Source organism: Halichoerus grypus, chromosome X (genome assembly GCF_964656455.1).
Source record: "Halichoerus grypus chromosome X, mHalGry1.hap1.1, whole genome shotgun sequence".
NCBI lineage: Eukaryota > Metazoa > Chordata > Mammalia > Carnivora > Phocidae > Halichoerus > Halichoerus grypus.
Window position 1 is genome coordinate 127741826 of NC_135727.1, and position 24580 is coordinate 127766405.

Sequence of the window (24580 nt, forward strand, 5' to 3'; positions counted from 1 at the left end):
CAATGAGTCGTAAGCTTAGGATAACACCAATGTTTCCCAGCATACGCTTGATGGCAGATACATCTTATTTACATTCATTCTATCTAACTCGCAAGCACTGGTTCTAATATTTTGATACATAAAGTTAATTCAATTTCTCTTCCGAGTAAGCTACAGCACAAAATGCAGCTCTTTATTTGCTCATTTCCTCTTGGGTTTCTTGCCTCTGGGCTCTCCTTTGTATCAAGCGTGTGTTTTCAAACTACCACTTTAATCCGGAAAGAAAGAGTATCTCGCAATTGCTTTCTTCTCCTGAAAAGACCTCCCTCCCTGCCCTGTTTCAGGGCAAAGGAACAAATGAAAACAGATGAACTCTTGTAGGTGGTTCTACAGGTTTTTAAAAAAATGTTACACAACAGCTAGGAAGGCACATACTTTCATTATTCCCCCAGAAGATCCCTGAAAATGCTATCTCCCGTAGTAGCTAAGACTTGGCTCGACCACTTCTTTAATGAACTCTCCCCCTGCGTGCTGTTTAAGGATTCCAGAAAGGGGCAGAAAAAGAAACTCTCAGATTTCGTTTGAAGCAAGAACACTAGGCTAACTATTCCCCGTTTGTCCAGCCGTTTGCTGGACATCATTTATCTCAATATCTCAGCAGCAGAAAAACAACGGCAAAAAATTAATCCAACTCACCAGTTCCTGCGAGGCTTTCCGACAGCGTGCTCGCTAGGAGACTCGACGATACCCTTCCTCCAAGGACCTCACACAGCTTTTCAAAGAGCCATGCTGGACGGCACCCAGCCCAAAGCTCCGGGGGTGTGAATAATGATGAGACAACCCGGCTGGGTTCCACTAACCATCCTCGGCCACACAGTCATCACGGGGTGGTTGGCGAATCCATCATAAAAAAGTTATTTAACTGCTTGTATGTGTGCACTTGGTCCTTCCTCACACTCTACATGGTTTACTTCTAAATCAGAGGGAAGATGCACTTCCTGAACAGAGCACATCAATCACAAGGTAGCTCTCATTTCGTTAAAGACGTGTATCAGTTTCGAACGCCTGACTGCAAACTTTGTTCACCTGTCGGCGTGCTCAGGTGGGGAAGACAAAACAAAACCAAACCCCGGACGTGCACTGAGCGTTTGCTGTGCTGACGTGCAGTATCCCAGCACCAAGGCTGGGGGACGCGGCTGAGGGTGCTGATGGCTGGGGAGACGTTCTCAGTATGCTGCGCAGAAGCCCTGTAAGCCTGTCTGTTAGGTGACTTACACCTACCTACACAGCACACAGGGCCCCGAGGAATTCATTCTCCTTGTCAACACCGAGGGTTAGGGGTGAGCAAGGTCACCACGGAGCTCCGTGGGTGGCAAGAAGGCAGGCATGCCATCCACCGTGATGAGTGATGACATGCACAGGGAGTCTCCGCTCCCACGTCCTGGGGGGGAAATCACACCCCAGAGAAAAAAAAAAAAAAGACTTCCAGGGTTTTTCTCTTTCATATTTCCCCTCCCGTCATTCATTGTGTCTCATTTAGGAGAAGAAAACAAAGGTAAAGCCAAGCTCTGCATCTTTGTTTTCATTATTCCACGTCTATAAATAAAACATTACTCATTTTTAATGATTTTGTGTGTCTCCAGGTCCTGGTAGGCACTCAAATAATTAATACATAATGTAGCGGGTGCTAACGTATTTCCCATTCTTAATAGTAACCCCAGATGCTAGTGCACCGAAACCTGAAGAAATATTTTATCCTGAATGACCAGGACCCAGATGTCATCACAAGGTGACGTCTGGCCTCCTGGGGTCTCTATAAGACTTCTGTGTTGGAGAGAAGTTTTATAAGCTCTTGGTCCAAACTCTAGCATGCCCCAGGATGCTTCTGGCCGCTGAACGCCATAAAGCTCAGAATGCAATGTCTAGGGCAATACCGAAACGCTACCCCTTTGATGCCCGGGTGAGTCACCCCCAGCAAAAGCATGGTTTTGGTGGTCCCGGAGGGGTGCATGCGGAGAGCAGCTCTGGCTTTCTCATTCATGGCCCAGCCCATCCTCAGCTGCTGTTACAGATCCAGCGCAGGGAGCGTGCAAGGAAAGATGGGGCCAAAGGGGCAGAAAGGTCTCCTCTCAACAGTCCTACTGAGAGATGCTTCAGGCACACTGGAGACAGACCCTCCCTCTGAAGGGCATCTTCACGGGTTCTTGAGAGCCTTGCAGGTGACTCTTGCCCATCCACAAGCTGGTGGTACCTTCTCTATTGGAGCTCCCCCACCTTCCTCATGCTCGGAAGATGTCTTACTGAGCAGGAGTTCAAATGGCTGCAAGCCTTCCCCTGGGCTGGTCCCCGTCTAGTCACTGAGGTGGTCGGGTTGTGTATCTTTGCGGCCGAGAGTGAGCCTCTATGAGCACCTGGAGCCTCTCCAGCTTCCTCACTCGGGATCAGGTGCCAGCCCCTTGTGCCCAGAGATGCACAATCAGATCTCATCCTCTGTAAGCAGTCTCGCCAAATCCTCCTCACCAGGCCGGGGTGCAGACAGGAGCGCAGCACCCTCGGGGCGTGCGCGGGATGCCAGTGCCAAAGAAACCCCTTCACAAGCCCCTCCTGTCTCCTTCTGCACCCCTGCTCCAGGGCCACCGAACCCACGGGGATCCGGGCTACCTACATCAAAGATTCCCCTCCTCCCCGCTTTATTTCTTTGCCCCCCTCCCGATGCTTTCAACCTAGTTCCTTACTACGATAAATATCCCCCCAGAATGATCTACCTTAGAAAGTACAAGGAGGACTTGGAGGCAGATGGACATGAATTCAGTTCTGACCCTGGTACTGGCTTACTGTGTGACCTCAGAAAAGCACTTAACCTCTCTGAGCACCAGGCCTCTTTTCTGCGGGGCAGGCAGAATACTATGTTCCAGGGAAGCATATCGATTAGGGACAACCGCCCAGGGCACAATGCCTGGCACTTAAATAGACCCTCGTTGTTGGAACACTTTAGTTTACAGAAGTGAAAATGTTTCACTTGATGGAACTATGTAAACCGCTCCGCTTTGGGGTCATGAAAAGAAGAGGCTTTGTTTTATTAATTCACGTAGGTACTTAAGGAAGTTGTTCAGTGCTGAACCTAGCTGCTGTCTGACGGCCCTCTAACGGGGCTGACCATCACAGACATAACACGGGAACCCTCAAGCCAAAACCAGGTACGCCTTCTCACTCTGGACCCTACACAGGAAGAGCCCAGTGGAGACACTGTTGCTGGAAAATTCTCGACTCCCACAGAACTAGGGCGCAATGCAGTCATTCAGGGATTAGTAAGCAAAGACTCATTCTCCAAGACCGAACCTGAAGACCAAGGCTTGCTCATTAGGGCCTTGAATCAAGGAACAAGCATCTCAATGCAAATCAGGCAACTGGACCAGCAACATGGCGCTCACAGAAGGGTTCTTGTCTTAGCCACATGGGGAGGAGAGGGTGTGGAGCCCCAGACTCCACTATGCAGTCTTCCTGTTGTATGATCTACAGCGACCCAGCACCATCTGTGTGTGGCTCTCTGTACATCCAGGATGAACCTGGTTGTTCTCCAGCAAGCCACCCACCACCTTCGTAAAGCCCAGAAATGCTACACCATCTCTCATCTTGAGATGCTCCCTGGTGATCACAATGAATGTTCCTGGGCAGCAAAGAAACCCACGTGGGGAAAGCCCCCCACCCCCACGCAATTCCTACCTAACACAGACAGGCGCCGAACAAAGAAGGCAGATGGACATTCCTGAGTTGTTTCTGGGTAGCTGCTTTCGGTCATTTATGGTTTCCAATTACCATGCACTCCTCATTGTTCAGGAGCATTGTGCGCGAATCACGCCCTGCTCTTTGATATAATGCATTCTGGGGTGTGAAGCTTTATGAAGTCCTGGTGTATCAGCTTCCCTTAAATGGCACTGTGGTCCACTCATGGAGGAAGGACTCATAGGAAGTGATTGCATCTGAGGTTCATCCAGAGGAGCTGAAATGGCCCTAGGGAACCGACTTGAAATACATGCTTTTTCAATGTTATCCCTTGCACGTTAAATATAGTGGGAGCCAACAAACATATTCAATGGAAGTGTGCCCACAGAAGAACACATTTATGGTACCTGTTTGATCCACCCATTTCACTTAAACTATTATACAACTCTCATATCTGTGCAATTATATGTATACATATACACACACGTTATATAGAGAAAACTTTCCTCTGAAGGTTCTTAAGGGCACAAACACATCCATTTACATATATGATGCACGTGTACATGTTAGTCTGTTGAAATGATATGTAATGACTTCTATTCATAGGTTTTTGAAGACCCCACATTATTTATAAGAATATACGACATAAATATGTGTATATGGAAGATAAATATAATTAAATTTTATATATTTATTCAAGTTTCTTACAAACACATACAACGAGGGGCATCTGGCCGGCTCAGTCAGTAGAACATGCAACTCCTGATCTCAGAGTCGTGAGTTCAAGCCCCATGTTGGGCACAGAGATCACCTATGGAAACAAAAGAAAACACCCCCCTCCACACACACACGCCTAGATCATCTACATACACGACATCAATGTGCATGTCTGTATGTCTGTATGTATAGACACACACATCCCTTGCTCTTCAGATCCTTGAAATCCAGGTACTATTCCAGGTACTAAAGATTCTCATCCCGTACAATTCATTATGTAGATTTACTCTGCCGTCTCAACGTGTTAGGTGTCACAAAGACGAGTTCAGATCCCAAAGTCATGCTCAACGATTGCTTCCGGTCACATTCAGACACTGCTGATGCTGATGAAGGGGTTCTAACCAAGCTTCCCCAAAATTGATCATTTTGACACATGGATCACTTTGAGCTGAAAACAATGATGATCCTGCGGGCTCAAGAGAAACTTTGGCCCATCCCTTAACTACCTAGAAGAACCTAAATGGGGGATCTTTCCCAGAATGAGAGTTATTATCAGAGATAAGTCTTATCTGAGCAACCCATCCATGTGGCAGGGCAAACATCTAATTACCGAACATATTCTTATTGCCCTGTGAACTGGCCTCCTCCCCTTGGAGGCCCCCATCCGATTCCTTAGCTCGGGATGGCACAGGTATCTCATTTTACCTTTCTGACTTGGAACCTCTCATGTATGTGGGGTTCTTGTACCGATGAAATTAAATTTGATTTTTCTCCTGTTAATCTGTCTCATGGCAAGTTAATTCTGACACCAGCTGGGAAGAATCTATGAAGGGTAGAGTAAAATTCCTTCTCCCCAACTGCCATTATGGATTTATACCCAAACTGCACGAGAAAAAACAAAACAAAATAAAAAACGTTCCTTCTTTTTCTTCTTGTTTAGTTTTTGAACCTTTTTCTTTTTTTTCCTGCTTTTGTTGTTGTTGTTTGTTTTTTTGCTGGTGGTTTCCACAATATTTTTTCCTTTTTTTTTTTTTTTTTTGGTACAATCATAAATGTATTTGGTTTTCACATTAGTTGTGTATTAGGGTTATAGTTTTGATTACTTACCCACAATATAAAACATTTTAAAAGTACGTAGAGGGGCATGTGGGTGGCTAAGTTGTTAAGTGTCGGCCTTCGGCTCAGGTCATGATCCCTGGGGTCCTGGGATTGAGTCCCACATTGGGCTCCCTGCTTGGTGGGGAGCCTTTTTCTCCCTCTCCCTCTGCTGCTCCCCTGGCTGTGCTCTCTCTCTCTCTCTAATAAATAAATAGAATCTTAAAAAGAAATATATAGAAAAATGTAAAAACAGTTCTGCTTGTTGCTTGTTTTCGAGGAAGCAAGACCAATTTGGGCTAGGACTCCACCCTGCTCCTTCTCAGGTGTGTGGCCTGAGGCGACGCAGTTAACCTCTCTCAAGCTCCATTAGCTCAATTATACGTAAGAATAATTACACTGCCTCCCCAGCGAGGTTGTTGACACGGTTTATAAAGCAGTGAGCATGTCCTACTCATTGGAGGGCTGGTGGCTTTTACTACAGTTGTGATGCAACGGAAGGCCAGTTTTAACCACGAACACCCAATCATCCTTTCCTGTGGACTCTCCACACCTGTCTTATATAAATATTTCCAAGGACTGGCGGTGCGGGGGGGGGCGGTGGGGGGACCCTGCATCGGGCCACTGCCACGTGGGATCAAAGCCTTTCCAGAGCCCCTGTGCAAGGTGTGCTCTCTGTAAGGTGAGGCTGAGCGTTCACTCTGTCCCCGGGGAGGAGATTAAGCACATCGGGCCCTGGGCAGCACTCCTGTGAGTCGGGGGAAAGACACGGAAGGAAGGAAGATGCTGAAATCCCCAGGCATATCCACCATGGGCTAACCCTAACAGGTCCTGGAGGGAGGGCACTCTGCCAGAGGATTTAGCCAGACCCCAAAAATCAGAAGGGAAAGAATGAAAAAGGAGAGGGACGGTGGGAGGGAGAGAGAGGGCTCTCCATACATGCAATTTTAGAATGCTATCATGCTACACGTGATTTTCCTCATCAGAGAATGCTATGAAGTTCATGCCAGAACTTACCTTTCCTTGTCATTCACTTGGATCTGCATCGTACTTTTATCATAGAAGTTTCTTTAAGCCCTTTATCCATCTTGTGAGGGTTGGTTTAAAAATGAAATAAATAACCCATAAATACACTTAACCCTATAACATCCGTTGCATTAACCTGAAATCAAACAAAACAGTCGAGGGCATGGATGCCGCCCCCACCCCCTTTATGCCCCCCAAGATACAGGGAAAGCTGATCGGGACACATGACCACCCACGGTGGAGATCACCCACCAGTGTCCGTGCTGATAATACACGGTGGTAAGGCGTAACTCACTGCCTACCCTTTTACATAACAATAATCAGCAGCAGAGATTCTTGTATGACATCATAGCCCAACAGAATGAGTACCCAGCATGTCCCAGCTGGGGATCCGTGGCCCAGGCTACCTGGGCACCTGGCTGATTCGGTGGGTCTGGGTGGGGTGTGACGGTCTGCGTGTCCAGCAAGAGCTCACGTGATGCTGCCCCGGGGACTTGCGTTGTCTATCACAGTGAGGAGCGAACTTGGCTCCTCTCCTGGAGGCAGGTCCTCTAGATTGTACTCTCATAGCAAGAAGATCAAGAATAATGACCCTCTCCACAAGGCATCACCCACATCCTGGAGGGAAAATGCCATGAGCGGTAAGTTCAGCCAGTTACACACATCCCTTCCAGGGCTGTCTGAGCTTGTGGGGAAAGGAGGGGAGAGTGGGGAATACATCCAAGGCCTCCCAAGCAAGGCACCCCCGAGTTCCCTACTCCCTGGCCAGCCGTATGTGGGAAGAAAGGGAAGGAATGTGAATCCGCAGTTAGCAATGAAAATCAGGGTCCCTTCAGATGCCCAGTGTCCTCAGTGGAAGTCTCACTTGCAGACGCATCCCAAGCCTGAACACAGTGCAGACACCATCTCCTTAGGGTGGAGTGAGGGGTCAAGGTTTTGAAAGAGCCCAGGGCTGGAGCAGACACAGTCCACCTGTACCCAGCCACACAGAGCACGGGTCCCTGCTGCACCCTCTCAGCATGCATGCATGCCACATGGGACCTGTAGGTCCAGACGTGAAGGAAAATACAGGAAAAGGCAGGTCATGGAACACAGGCACGGCACACTCGAAACTAGAGAAACAGATTCTAGTTCTCCACGGAGCTGCGTGGCCTCAGCAAGTTACAGTCATCTTGCTCACCTGCGGTCTCTCCGGAGAATATTCACGAGCAGGACACGTAACTGTTCTACAAACATGGAAGGCCTCACTGTCTGAGCTGCAGTGAGCATGTGTTTGCCAGGAAAATGTTATAAAAATGAGCTGGTGAAATTTTTCAGCTGCACTGGGAGTATGTTCTTAATTTTCTCCCTCTTAGATCCAAGTCAGAGAGTTCTTCAAACTGGGTCATGACTTCTTGGAGTCAAGGGCCATGGTCAAAGGTACTGCATATACGGGCCAGAGCCTCTGAATGTCCAAACCTGCTTTCCTGCTTCATTAGGCTGCTGGATTCCAACGTATGACTCCAGTATGTGTGCGTATGTATGTACGGAAGCATGGAGGGGTGCGTCGATGGAGGGATGGATGGAGGGATGGATGGAGGGATGGATGGATGGATGGATGGAGGGATAGATGGATGGATGGATGGATGGATGGAGAGATGGATGCATAAGTAGACACCTAAATACATACTTCTATCATAGGAGGTGCTACTAGCCTCTACCAGGTAGAGACTAGGGATGCTGTTAACCATCCCACGGTGCACAGGACGGCCCCCACCACATAGCATTATTGTGTTAGTCTGCCATGGCTGCCATAACAAATTACTAGAAGTCCAAGATCCAGGCATGGGTAGGACTGGTTTTTCCTGAGGCCTCCTCCCTCCTGGGCATGAAGAAGCCATCTCTCCCGTGTCCTCACGTGGTTGTCCCCTGTGTGGGTCTGTGTCCTAATCTCCTCTTCTTATAAGGACACCCATTGGATCGGATCAGGGCCCATTCCTCATTATTCACTTTGTTACCTCTTTAAAGACCCCATCTCCAAATGCCACCACATTCTGAGGTTCTGTGGATTGGGGCTCCCAATACATGAATTTTGGGAAACATAACTCAGTCCATGTCAGTTTTCCTGCCCAAACGATCAACAGCGTGGAGGGAAAACCCTGGACTAGAGGTATGTGGGTGGGTGACTTCTGCACTTACTTTTTGCCTCTCTACCCACACGCCGAGGCCCCTGGAGTCACCTGTAAAGTCTCCTTGAACGGTATGCTGTTTCACAGTGCGGTGTTTCACATCATGCTTATGCCCATGTTGGAGGGAAGACTGACCCACGTGGACACTGAGGTATGGAGGTCTACAGAATAACCTGCCCTTCCAGTCCCCAAAGGCATGTCTGGATGATCACTGACAGTGACATGCACTTCAGTCATCCGTCCCCAACCACACCCTCCCCTTGGTTTAAAGGCCAGGACAGATGGGTCCTATCGCCACTTTGCTACCTTGCTGAGACTGTGAGCTCAGTCATAACCCACAAGCTACCTTGTGGGTACCTTACACTGGGGGGCAGCTAAGGGAAGGCTACCTTGCTGAGACTGCCGGCTCAGTCATAACCCATAACCTACCTGTACCTTACATTGGGGGCTCAGTGATAACCTACCTGTGGCCAAGTGTCTTCTATGAGCCTGTGGCTGAGGGGTTCCTGGGGACGCAAGGCTTTCAGTCTGAATCTAGTACAGTCCCAGGCATGCTAGGACAACCTGGTCACTCCACGCAGGAGAGGAGTCACCAAGGGTGTGGGTTATCGAACCTGAAAATAACTCAATTGTAAAACACTCTATAATGGACTGAATGTTTGGCTCCCGCCCCCGGCCTCCCGACAAAATTCACAGGTCAAAGCCCTAATCCCCAGTGGGATGGTATTTGGAGGTAAGGCATTTGGGAGCATGATTCTGACACCAATTCCTATTTGTGGATTCTCCCACACCACGAAGCGATGCTCCAACAGCAGCTGAGTGTCCTACAATTCAACTCAGTATGTGTCAGATCCCACAGGTGAAGGACTCAGTCTACAACCCTGCTCCTCCCACCATCGGATGCCAACTGCAGGTTCAGCTTGTCACCTGTGCTCCTGACCGAGCTGCTATAGATCAGAGGTTCCCACCACTCTCTCTTGGGTTCCAGTAATTTGCTAGAGTGGCTCACAGAGCTCAAACAGTTTACTTACGGTTCACCGGATATGACAAAGGATACAGAGCAACTTGCACATGAAACAGATGCAGAGGGCAAGGTACAGGGAAAAGGCGTGAAGCTTTCGGGCAATATTCTCCAGGCATCTCCAAGTGCTCACCAGCCTACAAGCTCTCTGAACCCCATCCTTTTTGTTTTTTTTTTATGGAGGTTTTATCACATACGCATGATTGATTAAATCATTGACCACTGAGGCCTGACTCAACCTCCAGACCTCTCCTCTCCCCAGATCAGGGGTGGGACTGGATGTTACAACCCTCTAATCACATGGTTGACAATGTGCCACCATCTTTACTTTATGCCTATGTGCATATCCATAAAGACTATAAGTATAAAGCCCACGTATAATATATAATAAAGCACAAATATATGTATGCGCATACACATTCAGAAAGATACGCGTGCTTTGATGCATGCCCTCCGCTCCTCCACCATTACGTCTGAAGCCGCTCCCCTGCAAGTTCTCCAGCTAAGGTATGTTGAGCCGTGCAAGGAATGCTTGCCGTTGGAGAGAGCACCGTGGGCTCTCCAAACTCCCCACAAAGCCTGACTAGTTCGCCCAGCAGTGACCTCGAGCGTCCCTCAGGGCTTGCCTGCACACATCCCTTTGAGACCCAGGCCTGGCCACCAGCTGCTGCAGGGGTCCGCACAGGCAAAGCACAGGAAGGGCACCGTGCTTTAGCCTCACACTCCCGGGGACCAGGTCGGAGCTAGGGAAGAAAATGAGAGCTGTTCAGGCTGAACTGCAGAGCTGGGTCTGCTCCCAAAGATGACTTGGGCAGTAAGCAGCCTTCCAAATACAACACAGAAAGCAAACACATGCACGGAAGAACCAACACAACAAGATAAAGAAGCTGAAATAAGCTAAGGCATGTATATCTTTTCGTTTTACGAAGAACGGGACATTTGAGTTTATTCATTGTGTGGGAAAGGATCCTGCTTTTAAATGTGCACAATCCGTCCTGAATGTGTTTTTGATACCACCGTACTAGAGTTTACTGGATCGTCTGCTGCATTTTAAAGTTGTCAGGACGGGTACCTCGGTGGCTCAGTTGGTTAAGAGTCTGCCTCAGCAGGAAGTCTGCTTCTCCCTCTCCCTCTGCCTGACACTCCCCTGCTTGTACACTCTCTGTCAAATAAATAAATAAAATCTTTAAAAAAAATAAAGTTGTCAGGAGAAGTGAGCCATCATCCCATGGGGAAAGTACAATTTTGCAAAAATAAATTGTAATTCGTGGAAGGAAATCCATCCTGCCTCTCCAGAAGCTTTGACTGTTAGGAGAATTAACAAAAGTTAAAGTGCATCTAGTTACTTGCATAGAAACCACTTCAACTGTGAACACATTTTCAGTTTTTTAGAGTCTAGCTTATGACAAAAAAAGCATGACGGTTCTCACAGTTTGGTTTGCTTTTGTTTTTATAAAACAAAGAGGAGTCTCCGGTCGTATGCAGATGTTTCTAAAGAGTGTGGAAAACAAGGCTTAAAGAAAAAAATGATTCGGACCATGTTTTTACGTCTGTGGAGAGCATAAGTCCCCAAGACTCCCCAGTGCACCTCTTCTGAACTTGCAACAAGGTTTTTCCAGTTCAGAGGAGGTAAAGGGGAAACTCTCAGCTGGTACTTTGGTTCCTGTAAGTGAACCAACTGGATTCTCTGCCAAGAGCCATGCCCAGAGCCACAGTGGCTTGAACAGGGCAAGGGAGACAGACTCCAAATTTCTCTATCCCTGGTTGTGTGTCACCTTCTTCACGTGCATTTACGAGTTGGCTTATTTTTGCGGCAAATCTGTAGAAATCCAGACAACTCCTGAAGCTACTTCTAAGGAGCCAGCCATCCCTGACGCAGAGATCCGCCATACAGCTTCCAGGTTATTCCCTGCAGTTCTGAATTCTTAGTCTTGGCCCTGGAGGCTTTTTCTCCCCTCTCATCTAAGGAATCAACAGAACTGCAATGTTACAATGGGAGAGAAAAACATTCCCGTAGAGCAAGTGAGCACGCGCATACCGTATGCATAAAAAAAAGAAAAAAAAAAAAGTTGGAGTCCTAATACCTAGGTAGCTCAGGTGACTTTATTTAAAAATAAGAGTCTTCACCCAGGTAATTGGATTAAAGCTTGGGCATTATGGTAGGCGGTAATTCGTGATAACTGGGGTCCTCACAAAGAGAAGAAACTTGGATGCAGAAACAGACCCACAGAGAGGAGATGATATAAAGAAATGAGACAAGAAGACCATGCCCAAGCCAAGGAGAGAGGCCTGGAACAATCCTGTCCTCACAGCCCCTCGGGAGGCGTTAATCCTGCTGCTGACACGTTGTTCTACTAATTCTGGCTTTTCCAGAACTGTTCCAGAGCACATCTGTGGTTCTAGCCACCCAGTCTGTGGAACTTTGTTACAGCAGCCTGGCACGCTGGGTTCACAGTCCTGTCTCCAAGCGGCTGAGGGATTGCTTTCTCTGAGGTCCACTGTCCCCAGAAAGAAATCATGCTTAGACTCTCTCATAGCGAGAGCTCTAAAAAGGCATTCGTTCATTCATTGACCATGTACTATTTGCTGATACTAAGAGCTTGACCTGCCTTGTCTCCTTTAATGCCCACATTCCACACACAAAGAAACTGAGGCACACAGGTTCCGCTTGCTGAATCAAAGCTGCCCCCAGTGTAGTTTTTACATTTTCTCAGAAATAAACCTTCGTGTTTTAAAGCGTCTGGAACTTTCTAACGTCTGCTTCTTTAAAGAGGTTCTATCCTTACGCATAAATGTGCACATGCAACACCAACCAACACTAAACAGAAACAGAGTCAAAAAGGTGTTTGTTGAGAGTGGCAAAAAAAGAAAAAATTCTTTCCAGGTTGCATTCAGAAAGAACGGAAAAGGAAAAGAAAATTCTTTCCAGGTTGCATTCGGAAAGAGTGGAAAAGGAAAAGAAAATTCTTTCCGGGTTGCATTCGGAAAGAGCGGAAAAGGAAAAGAAAATTCTTTCCTGGTTGCATTCGGAAAGAGCGGAAAAGGAAAAGAAAATTCTTTCCTGGTTGCATTCGGAAAGGGCGGAAAAGGAAAAGAAAATTCTTTCCTGGTTGCATTCGGAAAGAGCGGAAAAGGAAAAGAAAATTCTTTCCGGCCTGCATTCGGAAAGAGCAGAAAAGGAAAAGAAAATTCTTTCCGGCCTGCATTCGGAAAGAGCGGAAAAGGAAAAGAAAATTCTTTCCGGCCTGCATTCGGAAAGAGCGGAAAAGGAAAAGAAAATTCTTTCCTGGTTGCATTCGGAAAGAGCGGAAAAGGAAAAGAAAATTCTTTTCGGCCTGCATTCGGAAAGAGCGGAAAAGGAAAAGAAAATTCTTTCCTGGTTGCATTCAGAAAGAGCGGAAAAGGAAAAGAAAATTCTTTCCGGGTTGCATTCGGGAAGAGTGGAAAAGGAAATTCTTTCCGGGTTGCATTCGGAAAGAGTGGAAAAGGAAAAGGAAAAGAAAATTCTTTCCGGCCTGCATTCGGAAAGAGTGGAAAAGGAAAAGAAAATTCTTTCCGGCCTGCATTCGGAAAGAGTGGAAAAGGAAAAGGAAAAGAAAATTCTTTCCGGCCTGCATTCGGAAAGAGTGGAAAAGGAAAAGAAAATTCTTTCCGGCCTGCATTTGGAAAGAGTGGAAAAGGAAAAGAAAATTCTTTCCGGCCTGCATTCGGAAAGAGTGGAAAAGGAAAAGAAAATTCTTTCCGGCCTGCATTCGGAAAGAGTGGAAAAGGAAAAGGAAAAGAAAATTCTTTCCGGCCTGCATTCGGAAAGAGTGGAAAAGGAAAAGAAAATTCTTTCCGGCCTGCATTTGGAAAGAGTGGAAAAGGAAAAGAAAATTCTTTCCGGCCTGCATTCGGAAAGAGTGGAAAAGGAAAAGAAAATTCTTTCCTGGTTGCATTCGGAAAGAGTGGAAAAGGAAATTCTTTCCGGGTTGCATTTGGAAAGAGCGGAAAAGGAAAAGAAAATTCTTTCCGGCCTGCATTCGGAAAGAGTGGAAAAGGAAAAGAAAATTCTTTCCTGGTTGCATTCGGAAAGAGCGGAAAAGGAAAAGAAAATTCTTTCCTGGTTGCATTTGGAAAGAGCGGAAAAGGAAAAGAAAATTCTTTCCTGGTTGCATTCGGAAAGAGCGGAAAAGGAAAAGAAAATTCTTTCCGGCCTGCATTCGGAAAGAGCGGAAAAGGAAAAGAAAATTCTTTCCTGGTTGCATTCGGAAAGAGTGGAAAAGGAAAAGAAAATTCTTCCCGGGTTGCATTCGGAAAGAGTGGAAAAGGAAATTCTTTCCGGGTTGCATTCGGAAAGAGTGGAAAAGGAAAAGGAAAAGAAAATTCTTTCCGGCCTGCATTCGGAAAGAGCGGAAAAGGAAAAGAAAATTCTTTCCTGGTTGCATTCGGAAAGAGCGGAAAAGGAAAAGAAAATTCTTTCCTGGTTGCATTCGGAAAGAGCGGAAAAGGAAAAGAAAATTCTTTCCTGGTTGCATTCGGAAAGAGCGGAAAAGGAAAAGAAAATTCTTTCCGGGTTGCATTCGGGAAGAGTGGAAAAGGAAATTCTTTCCGGGTTGCATTCGGGAAGAGTGGAAAAGGAAATTCTTTCCGGGTTGCATTCGGAAAGAGTGGAAAAGGAAAAGAAAATTCTTTCCGGCCTGCATTCGGAAAGAGCGGAAAAGGAAAAGAAAATTCTTTCCGGCCTGCATTCGGAAAGAGCGGAAAAGGAAAAGAAAATTCTTTCCTGGTTGCATTCGGAAAGAGTGGAAAAGGAAAAGAAAATTCTTCCCGGGTTGCATTCGGAAAGAGTGGAAAAGGAAATTCTTTCCGGGTTGCATTCGGAAAGAGTGGAAAAGGAAAAGGAAAAGGAAATTCTTTCCGGCCTGCATTCGGAAAAGAGTGGAAAAGGAAAAGAAAATTCTTTCCGGCCTGCATTCGGAAAGAGCGGAAAAGGAGAAGAAAGCGAGCAAGGCAGGCAGATGAGGCGGCAAGGCACGTGAACAGCTCGGTTCCGGCCCCGTGCTGTCAGCCCATCGGCCGGGGTCGCCCGGGGAGAACGCACCAGCCCGGGACCGCCCGGACCGCCCGGGACAGGCAGGCGCGGGGGATGCAGAGCCTCAGCCGCGCTCGCCCCTGCGCATGCGCCGGGGAGCCCCGCGGGGCGGCGGGCGCGCGAAACCGAAAGGGAACCCGGCGAGGGTCCCGGGACGGCCGCTCCGGACGGCTGCTCACCCGGGCCCCTTGGGCTCCCATTTACCGGGTGGCCCGCGGTGATGCCAAGCTGAGCACCTTTACAGCCCTGCCCCCCGTCCCCCGAACAGCCCCATGCACCGGCCCTGTAGGCTCGCCCTCCTTCCTTACGCCCTCTCCAAACTCAAGTCCTGCATCCGCCCCCCAGACCGGGAACTAGGCTGTGCGCGGCCCCGTTTGCCGGGGTGCACGCGGGCAAATTTGGGCCTGTACGTGGTGCATCCCGACCCCGCGGCGCCGGCTGAGCGGACCGTCCAAAACGCGCCCGCGCGCGCGGGACACAGAGAGCGGAGCGCGCGTGCGCGTGCGCGGCTTAGGGCGCGCATCCCACCACCCTCCAGAGACGCCAGAGGCGCGCGTACGCAGTACGGCTCGGGACCCGGAGCGCGGCCCCAAGCGCGCGTGCACGGGAGCGGCTCAGGGCGCGGAGGCGCGGAGGCTCGGGGTGCGCGTGCGCAGAGCTCCTGGGGGAAAGGGGGGGCTGGCGCGCAGCCCCAGAGCGCGCGTGCGCCGCCCGGCGGGCGCGCGCACCTCCCTCCGCCCCCACCTGGCCGTGACGGCGGCACAATGGCGGCTTCCGTATCCCCGCCGCGGCCCGTCACCCACCTGCTCTTTGACATGGACGGCCTCCTTCTTGGTGGGTAGTTTGCGGCCGCCACCCGCGAGGGCTGTCCGGGGTGGGCGCAGGCGGGGGCTGGGGGCCGCAGACTCTCAGCCCCGAGGTTGTGTCCGGGACCCCCGGGTGGGCAGCGGGGGCGCCGGGGGCCACGTCAGGACGGCCGCGCGCGGGGCTCTGGCGTCGACGGCGCCCGGGGCACTACTTCCGGTGGCCGCGCCGCGCGTGGGGACGGAGTGCGTGGGGGGGGCGGCGCGCGTGGGGGCGGCGCTCGGGGACCACCCTGCGGGCGGGAGGCTTCCTTCCGGGGGCGGGTGCCGGCGGCGCGGCCCGGCCTCAGTTTCCCCGCGTGCACACCAGCCCAGCGCATCCCAGCCGGCCTACCCCGGGGCCGTCGCCGCGGGCGCCGGGGTGCACGCACCTTGCTTGAAGCATCCCACAGGGCAGGGGGTCCTCAACCCGCCGTTAGGGGGGCTTCTGCAGGCGGCGGGGCGACCTAGCTGCAGGGGGCTGTTGCTGGAGTCCGGGGGCGCGCTGTGGGGGCACAGAACCGCCTCACGCCACGGCACATCGTGCAGCCTCAGATGTCTGTACTGCGGAGGCGGAGGCGTCCTGTTCAGCGCCCCGGCTGCCCGCGGTGACCTGCAGCTCAGGCTTCGCCTGGGGAGGGGCTTGGCAGTGCAGAGCGCGGGGCCGCACCCCGCACGCGCCCAATCGCCCCATCGCAGTCCGCATTTTGACCCAGGTGCACGAGAGTTCGAGAAGCTACCCCCTTGATTGGAAGGACCGTGAGTCCTCTTGCTGCCCTCGGACAGCGCGATTGACAGTCCATGGTCAGAGGCAGGAGGGTCACCGGCCAGGAAAGTTCACATAGAATCCAAAGAAGAAAACGCTCAGTGCGTAGATCAGGAGAGAAGTAAAGCCTCCACGTCCTGTTTCATAACACCATTAGGGTATATAGTGTTCTGACCTCGTAAACTCCAGAAGCCCTCCTTGAACTGTAAAAATTCCCCATGTAGACTCATGACCTGGTGGAGATGTTCACACATTATCTCTTCTTGTCCTAAAACCCTGCACAGTAGGAGGAAATGTTTGCATTCACTAATAAAAACAAACACTGCAACTCAGAGAGGTTAAGTCACTTGTCCAAGGTTGCACAGCAAAGAAGGAACAAAGCTGAGGAATGAGTCCAGATCGATCTGATTCTAAATATAAATGATGTGTTCCTCTTCCCTGGTCATTGTGACCTTGCCCCCCTGCCAATGATATTGCTAGGTGGTTCTGTGGTAATAAGACTGATTTTTTTTTTTAAGGCACACAAAAAATAGTCACTTTATTTTATGAACCCAGAGAGAGAAACGGATGAATTCCTAAGGAAGAAAAAAAAAAAAATCCCCATAGAGGTCACTAACTGCAGAGAAAAGTGTATGCAGCTCCTAAATCAGAAATAACTCAATTTCAGAAACCTTCTGGGATTCCTAAGTATACTTTGTAGGCATGAATTTTCCTGCTCAGGTGGTCAAGAAGTTAAAGTGTCCAATAAATTCCTTACTCTCAAATGGAAGGTCCGAAAACCTGTTGTGGGTGTTTCATGAATATTAATGCAACCGAGATGTCTCATTAAAATTAAATTTATTAAACTTCTAAATGAGCTGGCTGCTTACTTCTGACTCCAGATTCAAACACAGCTGTTCCCTGAAGCCATGAACATGGTGTATGTGACCACGCTACCTGCAGGGACAGCGATTAACCAGGAGCTCCACTCGCTGGTTCAGGCCCCTTAACGGTCTAGCCCCTGGCAATGTTACCCAGTCCTTTGAATTGGTCAGAGAACCAAGAATTAGTGCCATTTGGGAAGATTTTCTCCATATTTTCTGCCCTTTTTTCCTCCTCCCTGGTTTAAGTGTTCTTTGAGGTAGTAAGGCTTTGCAGGACTCTCTTGGAAATTCATTTACTCCATTCTTTTACAAAATGTCTTGTATAAAACACCGCTGTCCAGAATGTACTGCTTTATCTCGTTCGGTCTAGCCAATTACCCCTGCTCTAGTTCTTTAGCTCCTGACTTCATCCCGAGTGTCTGTTGTTTGCATAACCCTCTACCATCAGTTCATAATGAGTCCTTTTGCAGTAGGTCTGCTTTGTAGGACTGTGAATGCGTTTTCCCTGGAAGTTCCATTTGCCAGTGTAGCCCCCAGGACTGGGGTTCTCAGGGAAATGAAACTGAAAACGGTTAGTTTCATGGGGAATGCTTATATTCCGGAGAAGCTTGTTTAATCAGAGGAGGATGAGGAAGTAAATGGAGATTTTTGTAGAAATGTTGACAATGACAGGGCACTTTCCAGTACATTTGAAATGGGAGAGGCGCTTTCGGATTCTGTTTTTTGTTGACACAAGGCAACAATCAACTATGATCGAGGTAATAATTTTGGTTCTCAGATGCCATTTAGAAAAAGAGGAAAGGGGACTGAGATTGTTTATGAACCAGGACAAGATTTCGAAGGAAGAAGATGACAGGTATTCAACAGTATGTAGGCTTCCGGATAGGGAAGATTATCTAGTTCGTAAATAACTGAAATTAGGAGCACAAGGGGTGGGCCCCTTCTCTGTAGAAGACAAGAAGATTGTTCCACGGAGCACTGCTGTCTAATAGAAATAAGACTGCATGAAACGTTGCACAGCAATACTAAAGAAGGAAAAAGGTACAGATGAAATGAATGGTCTATTTTTTCCTGTCTGAACATATCGAAAATATTGTTACTCGACACATCAGTGTAAAAATCCCCCAGATCTATTACATTCATTTTTGAGACCTAGTCTCTGAAATCTGTGTGTATTTTACACTTATAAGCACATCTCAGCTCAAAATTAGCCACATTTCAGGTGTTCCTTAGCCACGTTGGGTGAATGCCTGTCGTATTGGACGGTCCCATGCAGGTCTTTAGGAAGCAGCCCATGATGTCTCCTATTCATAACGGGGCCAGGCGGAGGGTGGATGTTAAGAATATTCAGAACGTTGGACTATGTAAAATGTAGTGCACATAAAATGTATTTTCTAGGCGTCTGATAGTGATTATTTAACATCCATTAAAAATTAGCAAAGAAAAATAAGCTTCTCTTTACATTCTTAAAAATCAGAAAATAAGAGAGACATCTGTGCAAGGACATGATAAGATTTGCACTATTGATTGTAATTTACCACATCTGCGTAAATGCACACAGTTCCAGGATTTCAGCGGGTGACGTGTGGCTTCTTTGCATAGTAGAACAGGTGACCTGTGCTGGACGTCTTTGTGCTCCCTTAGTTCCCGACCTGAAGCACGTGCTGGGGTTTTAGTTCAGCTTGCTAGGTGAAACTTAATTAAGTTCCTTCCACCTTTGCAAAGAAGTGTGCCGAAATTTGGAGGCCAGTCGGAGGCCTGGCGGTGGAGGAGAGCCCACCGGAGGCAGCCCTGACTCCCGACTTCCTCAGTTTGGAGTAAGATGCTGGTGGGGGCCCCGGGCAAGGACCCTCCCGGAAGAAGGGACTCTGTTTTATCTTGTAGAACACTCGTCAGGAATAGTCCAAGTATGGACTGAAGCTGGTAAACTCTGTTCCCTTTGGGGATGCTTTCTAGTAGACCTGAACGGTGCCCCTCTCAAGTTTGTTCTTGTAGTTAGTGGTCACTTGACTAGTGGTCACCACAGCTGCTCCTCTTTCGAGAAGAGTTGAGATATCCACATGGCAGAATGGTGCTGAGAAACGAGAGCTTTGTCCGGCTGGCAAGATGGCTGAGCTCTTGAGGAGATCCCTGTCAGTGCAGGCATGTGATGCCCTGTCCTTGCTGTCTCCTACATTCCTTCACCTCACAGTGTGGTTTGTTGGGCACCTTAGATTCACAGATGCTATTGTCATGGGACAACCACCCTCCTCTTACTTTCTCATGATCCAGTTTTTACTTTGTTCCTCCTTTCTTCTGGAAAAGCAGTGCACTGGGGGCTCTTTGGTCTGTTTTTGTCTTTCTGATTACGTGCCTTTTACTCTGATTCTTTTTTTTTTCTTTTTAACTCCTGTGATTTACATTATGCTCTGTCATTGTCCAGGGGTAGGGGCAGATTTGATGCCTCATAAAAGAGCAAGGGAAATGATGCCCCCAAGAAGTGTCCACTAAAAGCACTCATTACATGGATGCCCAGATGACGCGTCACACCTTGGGGTGAAGTATTTGAAAAGTGATTCAGACACAGCCCATAGCTGGAAAATAGAATGTCGTTCCAGAGTGGATTACGTTTGAAAATAAATTTCCTACTGACAAGGGTACGTGTGTACCAGTGGGTAATAATTAGAGCATCTGATCTATGGAAACCTTCACTTAATTGTGTTAAAATGGGTGGGGGCAGTCATGTCTGTAATGTGCAGGTAGCTGTGGTTAAAACTGGCTCTAGGGCATGTATGGAGAATTTGCTTGAAAACGTAGTGGTTGTAACGCACGTCATTTCTGCGCAAGAAGCTCTGTCCCCCTTGGCTTTGTAGAGGTGGCCTACCATTCTAGCACACCTTAGCGTACCTTTTGAGCCTTTGGCGGGCACCTCAGCCCCTCCCTTTATGCTCTGGCTCCCTCACATCCTTCCCTGTGATGTCTACAGTCAAGAGCTAAGTGTCAGTGGGAAGAGTGCACGGAGAGGGGCCCCTGTCTGGGAGGAGGATGGTCACCTCCACACACCCTGGCCTGGCGGACAGTTTGTGCTTGTGCTTGTGCTCCTGGGCTGGACAGTTGGTGGCCATTGACTCTCCTCTCCTGGGCCTAGGAGCGAGATCAAGGTATATTCCCCTTTGTGATCAGGGATGCTCTACTTAAAAATCTTGCAGATGATGTGGCTAGATGGGGAGAGATCCAGAAGCAAACCAAAGTGTGTGCAACCCCCAGTAGACTGTCCTGTCTCTACACGAAATGAAAACAAGACCAGAATCATAGTTTGCACATCTGAGCTAATTTGAGGTGTTGGGGACGAAAGCCAAACGAAGCAGCAGGCTTCCCTCCCTTTCATGTCCTGAAATCCCGACTGCACCCTGTATGTGTAAGGGAAGTGGAGTGTCCTTGATGAGACCTGTCGACCTCTCTGCTGTCTGGACCAGCACTCTCCATCCCGCAGAACTGCCTGCCGTGTGGGAATGTTCGCTATCTGCACCGCGGGCAGGAACCACACGTACTCCCTGCGTCCATAAAATGTGACTAGTGCAACCGAGAAACAGAATTGTTCCTTTTATTCAGTTGTACTTAGGTTTCAGTAGCCTCCTGTGGCTGTGGTCACCGTGGTGGACCGCACAGCTGCAGAGGTGTGCATTCGCTCACCCTTGTCTGTTCAGAAACTATGTGGTGGCCAGGTGCGGTATGGGATTCAGAACAATCTCTTCGCCTCAGAGTCCAGACGGGACATAAACCATGGTGAGTGAAATCTGTGCATAACATGCTAACGAACACAGCAAGGGCATGGTAGAGACAGAGCCGTGCTTTGAACAGGAAGCGCCCGGAGGATGTTTGTCAAGTACAGAAAGGGGCAAAAAAGACAAATGGACATTCCGGACCAGGAGAAGAAATGGCTGAGCAATGCACATGTTTCCTGAAGCAGAGAGACAGTATTTTTATCAAGCACAGAGTTTGAGTTTAAAAAAAAAAAAGGATTCTGAGTATGATTGTATTGGAACGTGGAGGCGAGGATGGCCTCTTGGTCCAGCTGAAAATGCTCTAGTATTTTCCAAACGTGTTCCTCATGGTAGCTATGTCCCTTTATCCTGTTTCAAATCAGAACACTTCCCCCATCCCCGAATCGCATAACCTTTGTTTTCCCCCACGATGGTGACTTTTGGAAGAGTCCAGGCTGGTTACGTTATGGAATGTTCTACGTTTGTTCAGGATTTGGGATTTGTCTGGTTGTTTCCACCTGGTGTCTCCTTACCTGTTCCTCTATCCCCCCTGTCTCCTCTAACCTGGAAATGATGCCCAGCTGGTCTCAGCTGTTTCCACAGGAACATGCTGCGGCACGCTGTTGCGTTTTTGGGGACATGGTTGCAGGGGGTCCGTTCTGTCGCCCTAGTCCCAGCCTGCTGTCAAGTCTTGTCCTCAGAAGCATTGTGGAACCCACTGTCGTCCTGCACGGTGGCATGTGGGGCATTTTGGGGAGAAGTGTGGAGCCCGAGAGAGCAGGAGTAGGCAGTGGCCATGGTGCCCGTGTGTCTCGAAGGCCTGAAGCATTAGGCACAGAGACGGGCCGGGTGTGGCTTCGGGGAATGTGGAGGCCTCGCTGGCACCACTCACCCTGAAGAGAGGGCGTTTGTGGGAACCTAGCGTCGGTTTGTCCGTGTGCGTACGTGTGCAGCTCGCCGAGCATACTGCTTCTCCTTCCATCTCAGTCCGGTCACAGGCCGTGATCTCTCCCCGTCCAAGGGCGTTCAGACCTCTGGCATCAGACTCCCTGGAAACCAGGGACAGATAGAAAGCAAATACAGTTGTCTACACTTTGTCCACTTTGGAAGGGTTGACTTCATTTTTCTTAACTTATTTTGGCTGTGTAGACGAGCGTCCGTATTTTTTGGAGAAGCGTGCAGAGGTATAAAGGAATGAAGTGTCATGGTGTCTGCAGATTGTAAGGTTTGGTTGCACAGAGGCCTGGGTTGTATGGGTCTTTCCGGTACTACTTGGGACTTTTCCATGCAGTAGAAAGCTATGAAGATGGAACAGGAGGATTAAGCCTTTAGCTCGTAGCACGAAGAAACAAAACCAAATACAAACGAATAGGTCGTAGTCAGTAGATTCTGCTTAAAAAGACAAGGATGTAAAAAGACATCGTTAACAACATTCATGTTAGAAGTATGACGTGAGAGCTCCAGAACCCTCCCTGGACACTTGAGGCGGCATTCCTGGATGTCGTGGGACAGTGGGAAACATTCGGAGAAGACGCGTTCCCCTTCCTGTCCGGGCCGTCCGTTTCCTTGTCCTGTCGTCACGGTGCGGTGGGAGCTGGCCCGGGGATTTGCAAAGCAAGTCTGTGCGCACACCAGATTTTCTTGCGGTAGTGCGTTACATGGAAGCTGACATTTTGTCAGGAGGTCACACGCAAAAAACAGGAATAAAGGCTTCCTCAGTTCCTTCAGAAAGTGGCCACCCACCATTCTCTGTATTCACGTGGTGCACTGGTTCGACCAGGCGACCGTGTCCCTCTGTCACCCATCTGCCGACTCCCTGCACTCTGCTCACTGATTCTCATGCACTGTGTCGACTGACTTCGGCAGCTCTGGCCATGGGTTTGTTTTCTCTCTCACTACCGTGGGCTACCACGGTCTAAGGAATCTGGATGTTAGACGGAGCTTGAGTGACACAATGGGATGATGGTCAATGTGCTGCCCGCGCGCTCTCTATGCTCCCTTGGGCCCAGTCTTACTCCTGGCATCAAGGCCCTGGGGGTCACTGATTCATACGCATATATGGACTTCTCCTTCCCTTGTCTACCTCAATTTCAAGAGCCTGGAAACCCTGTAGCTCTTGCTTTTAAAAACAAAAATCACATGGTTATTGAAGAAACATTTCCTGCAGCAAGGTGTTACGCATAGTTTTGTTTTGGCCACAGATACTCTTGGATTGCATTAAATACCCACCATTTTGCTGACTTCAGTACACTCCTATAGTGCATGCTTATTTTCACTCTACATCTCTTCATTCCCCTCCTTTGTCTTTTTTTAGAAAATGATTTTATTTATTTATTTGAGAGAGGGAACACAAGCAGGGGGAGCTCAGGCAGAGGGAGAAGCAGACTCCCCACTGAGCAGGGAGCCCGATGCGGGACTCGATCCCAGGACCCTGAGAACATGACTTGAGCCGAAGGCAGATGCTTAACCGCTTAAACTGCAGAGCCACTCAAACGTCCCTCCCTCCTTCATGTGTTAACATGAAGCATTTCCTTTGGTTAAATTGATTATTGACTATAATCAAGGTAAACTTTAAGGCCACTTTGTCACTCTGTGTTCTGAGCTTTGTGCACTCATGTTGATGACCACGAATCAGCTTTTAATATGGCATGCTTAGGTGCCTGGCTTCTCAGAGTGGCATTATCCTGGACTTTGAGATTTAGAATCGAAGCACCTTGTCCTCCCTAAAGAGAAACTGAGGCAGGCCAGCCCAGTGAGCTTGTTGCAGAGCTGTGTAGAAACCCGCACCCTAACTTCTGCATATCTGTGGGCGGGCTGGGAGCCACGTGCATCTTCAGCATATCGTAGACACGGTGTCCCGTCTTCTCGGACTTTAGAGACTTATCCAAGTACAAAGACGGTTAGATCGAAGACCATGTTGATATGTGACCCAGGGCCCTTAGTGCACTGTTTAATATTCTGCAAAAGAGATTTAATCATCTGAATACGTTATGCAGCCCTTCTTTATCCTATTAGTGTGTATTGTTCGATCAAGTAAAATAACATGCCGCTTAGTAGGAGGATGGCCCTTCTGTGCGTGAAGAGCTTCCCATATTTGTGTAATCGCTTCTGTAATACCGGACGTCTTGCTGTTTACAGTCTCTTGCTTGTACTGCTGGGGCTGGGAATAGAGTGGGGTCCTGAATTTGAGGGTGTACTTCTAAAGTGGCCTCTTCATCAGTGTGCTATGTCACGGTAAGTTCATAGGAATCTGCCGGAATGGTTTCCTCTTTCCAGGCAGGGCAGGAAATGGTCCTCCTCACGCCCATGCCTCCTCCTGGACCGGGTTCCTGGCCCTTCCTTCCTCGAGGGAGGAAATGCTTGCCTTTTCTTCGGGATGAATCGCAGCTGCTCATTCCTTATTTCTAACGCTTGCGTGCGTCAACATAAAGCATGCCACATCTGCCCTTCACACGGAAACAGAGACGCTGCTTCAACCTGCTGGTCCAGCCAGAGTGCATTTCCCCCATTTCCACTTTGCCAAGTTTCTTGGAAAGGCGGCTGCACTCTGCGCCCCTGCTGCC

General features: G+C 48.9%; 2 protein-coding genes across 7 annotated transcripts in view; one reads left to right on the forward strand and one right to left on the reverse strand.

Moving 5' to 3' along the window:
• The window catches only part of STS (steroid sulfatase), a 183094-nt gene extending 166548 nt beyond the window's left edge, over nucleotides 1-16546 (reverse strand). For 2 of the 4 annotated variants that reach the window (XM_036087977.2, XM_078064153.1), the window contains exon 1: nucleotides 676-896. Coding sequence is in view for 2 of the 4 variants with exons in the window: in XM_036087981.2 (XP_035943874.2) it covers nucleotides 16038-16051 (14 nt within the window). In the remaining 2 variants the exon portion in view is untranslated. Of the gene's footprint in view, nucleotides 1-675; nucleotides 897-16037 lie in introns of those variants that run through there. The other 2 variants (XM_036087981.2, XM_036087974.2) reach the window with 2 other exon arrangements.
• The window catches only part of PUDP (pseudouridine 5'-phosphatase), a 274593-nt gene continuing 265500 nt past the window's right edge, over nucleotides 15488-24580 (forward strand). For all 3 annotated transcript variants that reach the window (XR_013444575.1, XM_078064157.1, XM_036087982.2), the window contains exon 1: nucleotides 15488-15637. Coding sequence is in view for 2 of the 3 variants with exons in the window: in XM_078064157.1 (XP_077920283.1) it covers nucleotides 15568-15637 (70 nt within the window). In the remaining variant the exon portion in view is untranslated. The remainder of the gene's footprint in view (nucleotides 15638-24580) is intronic.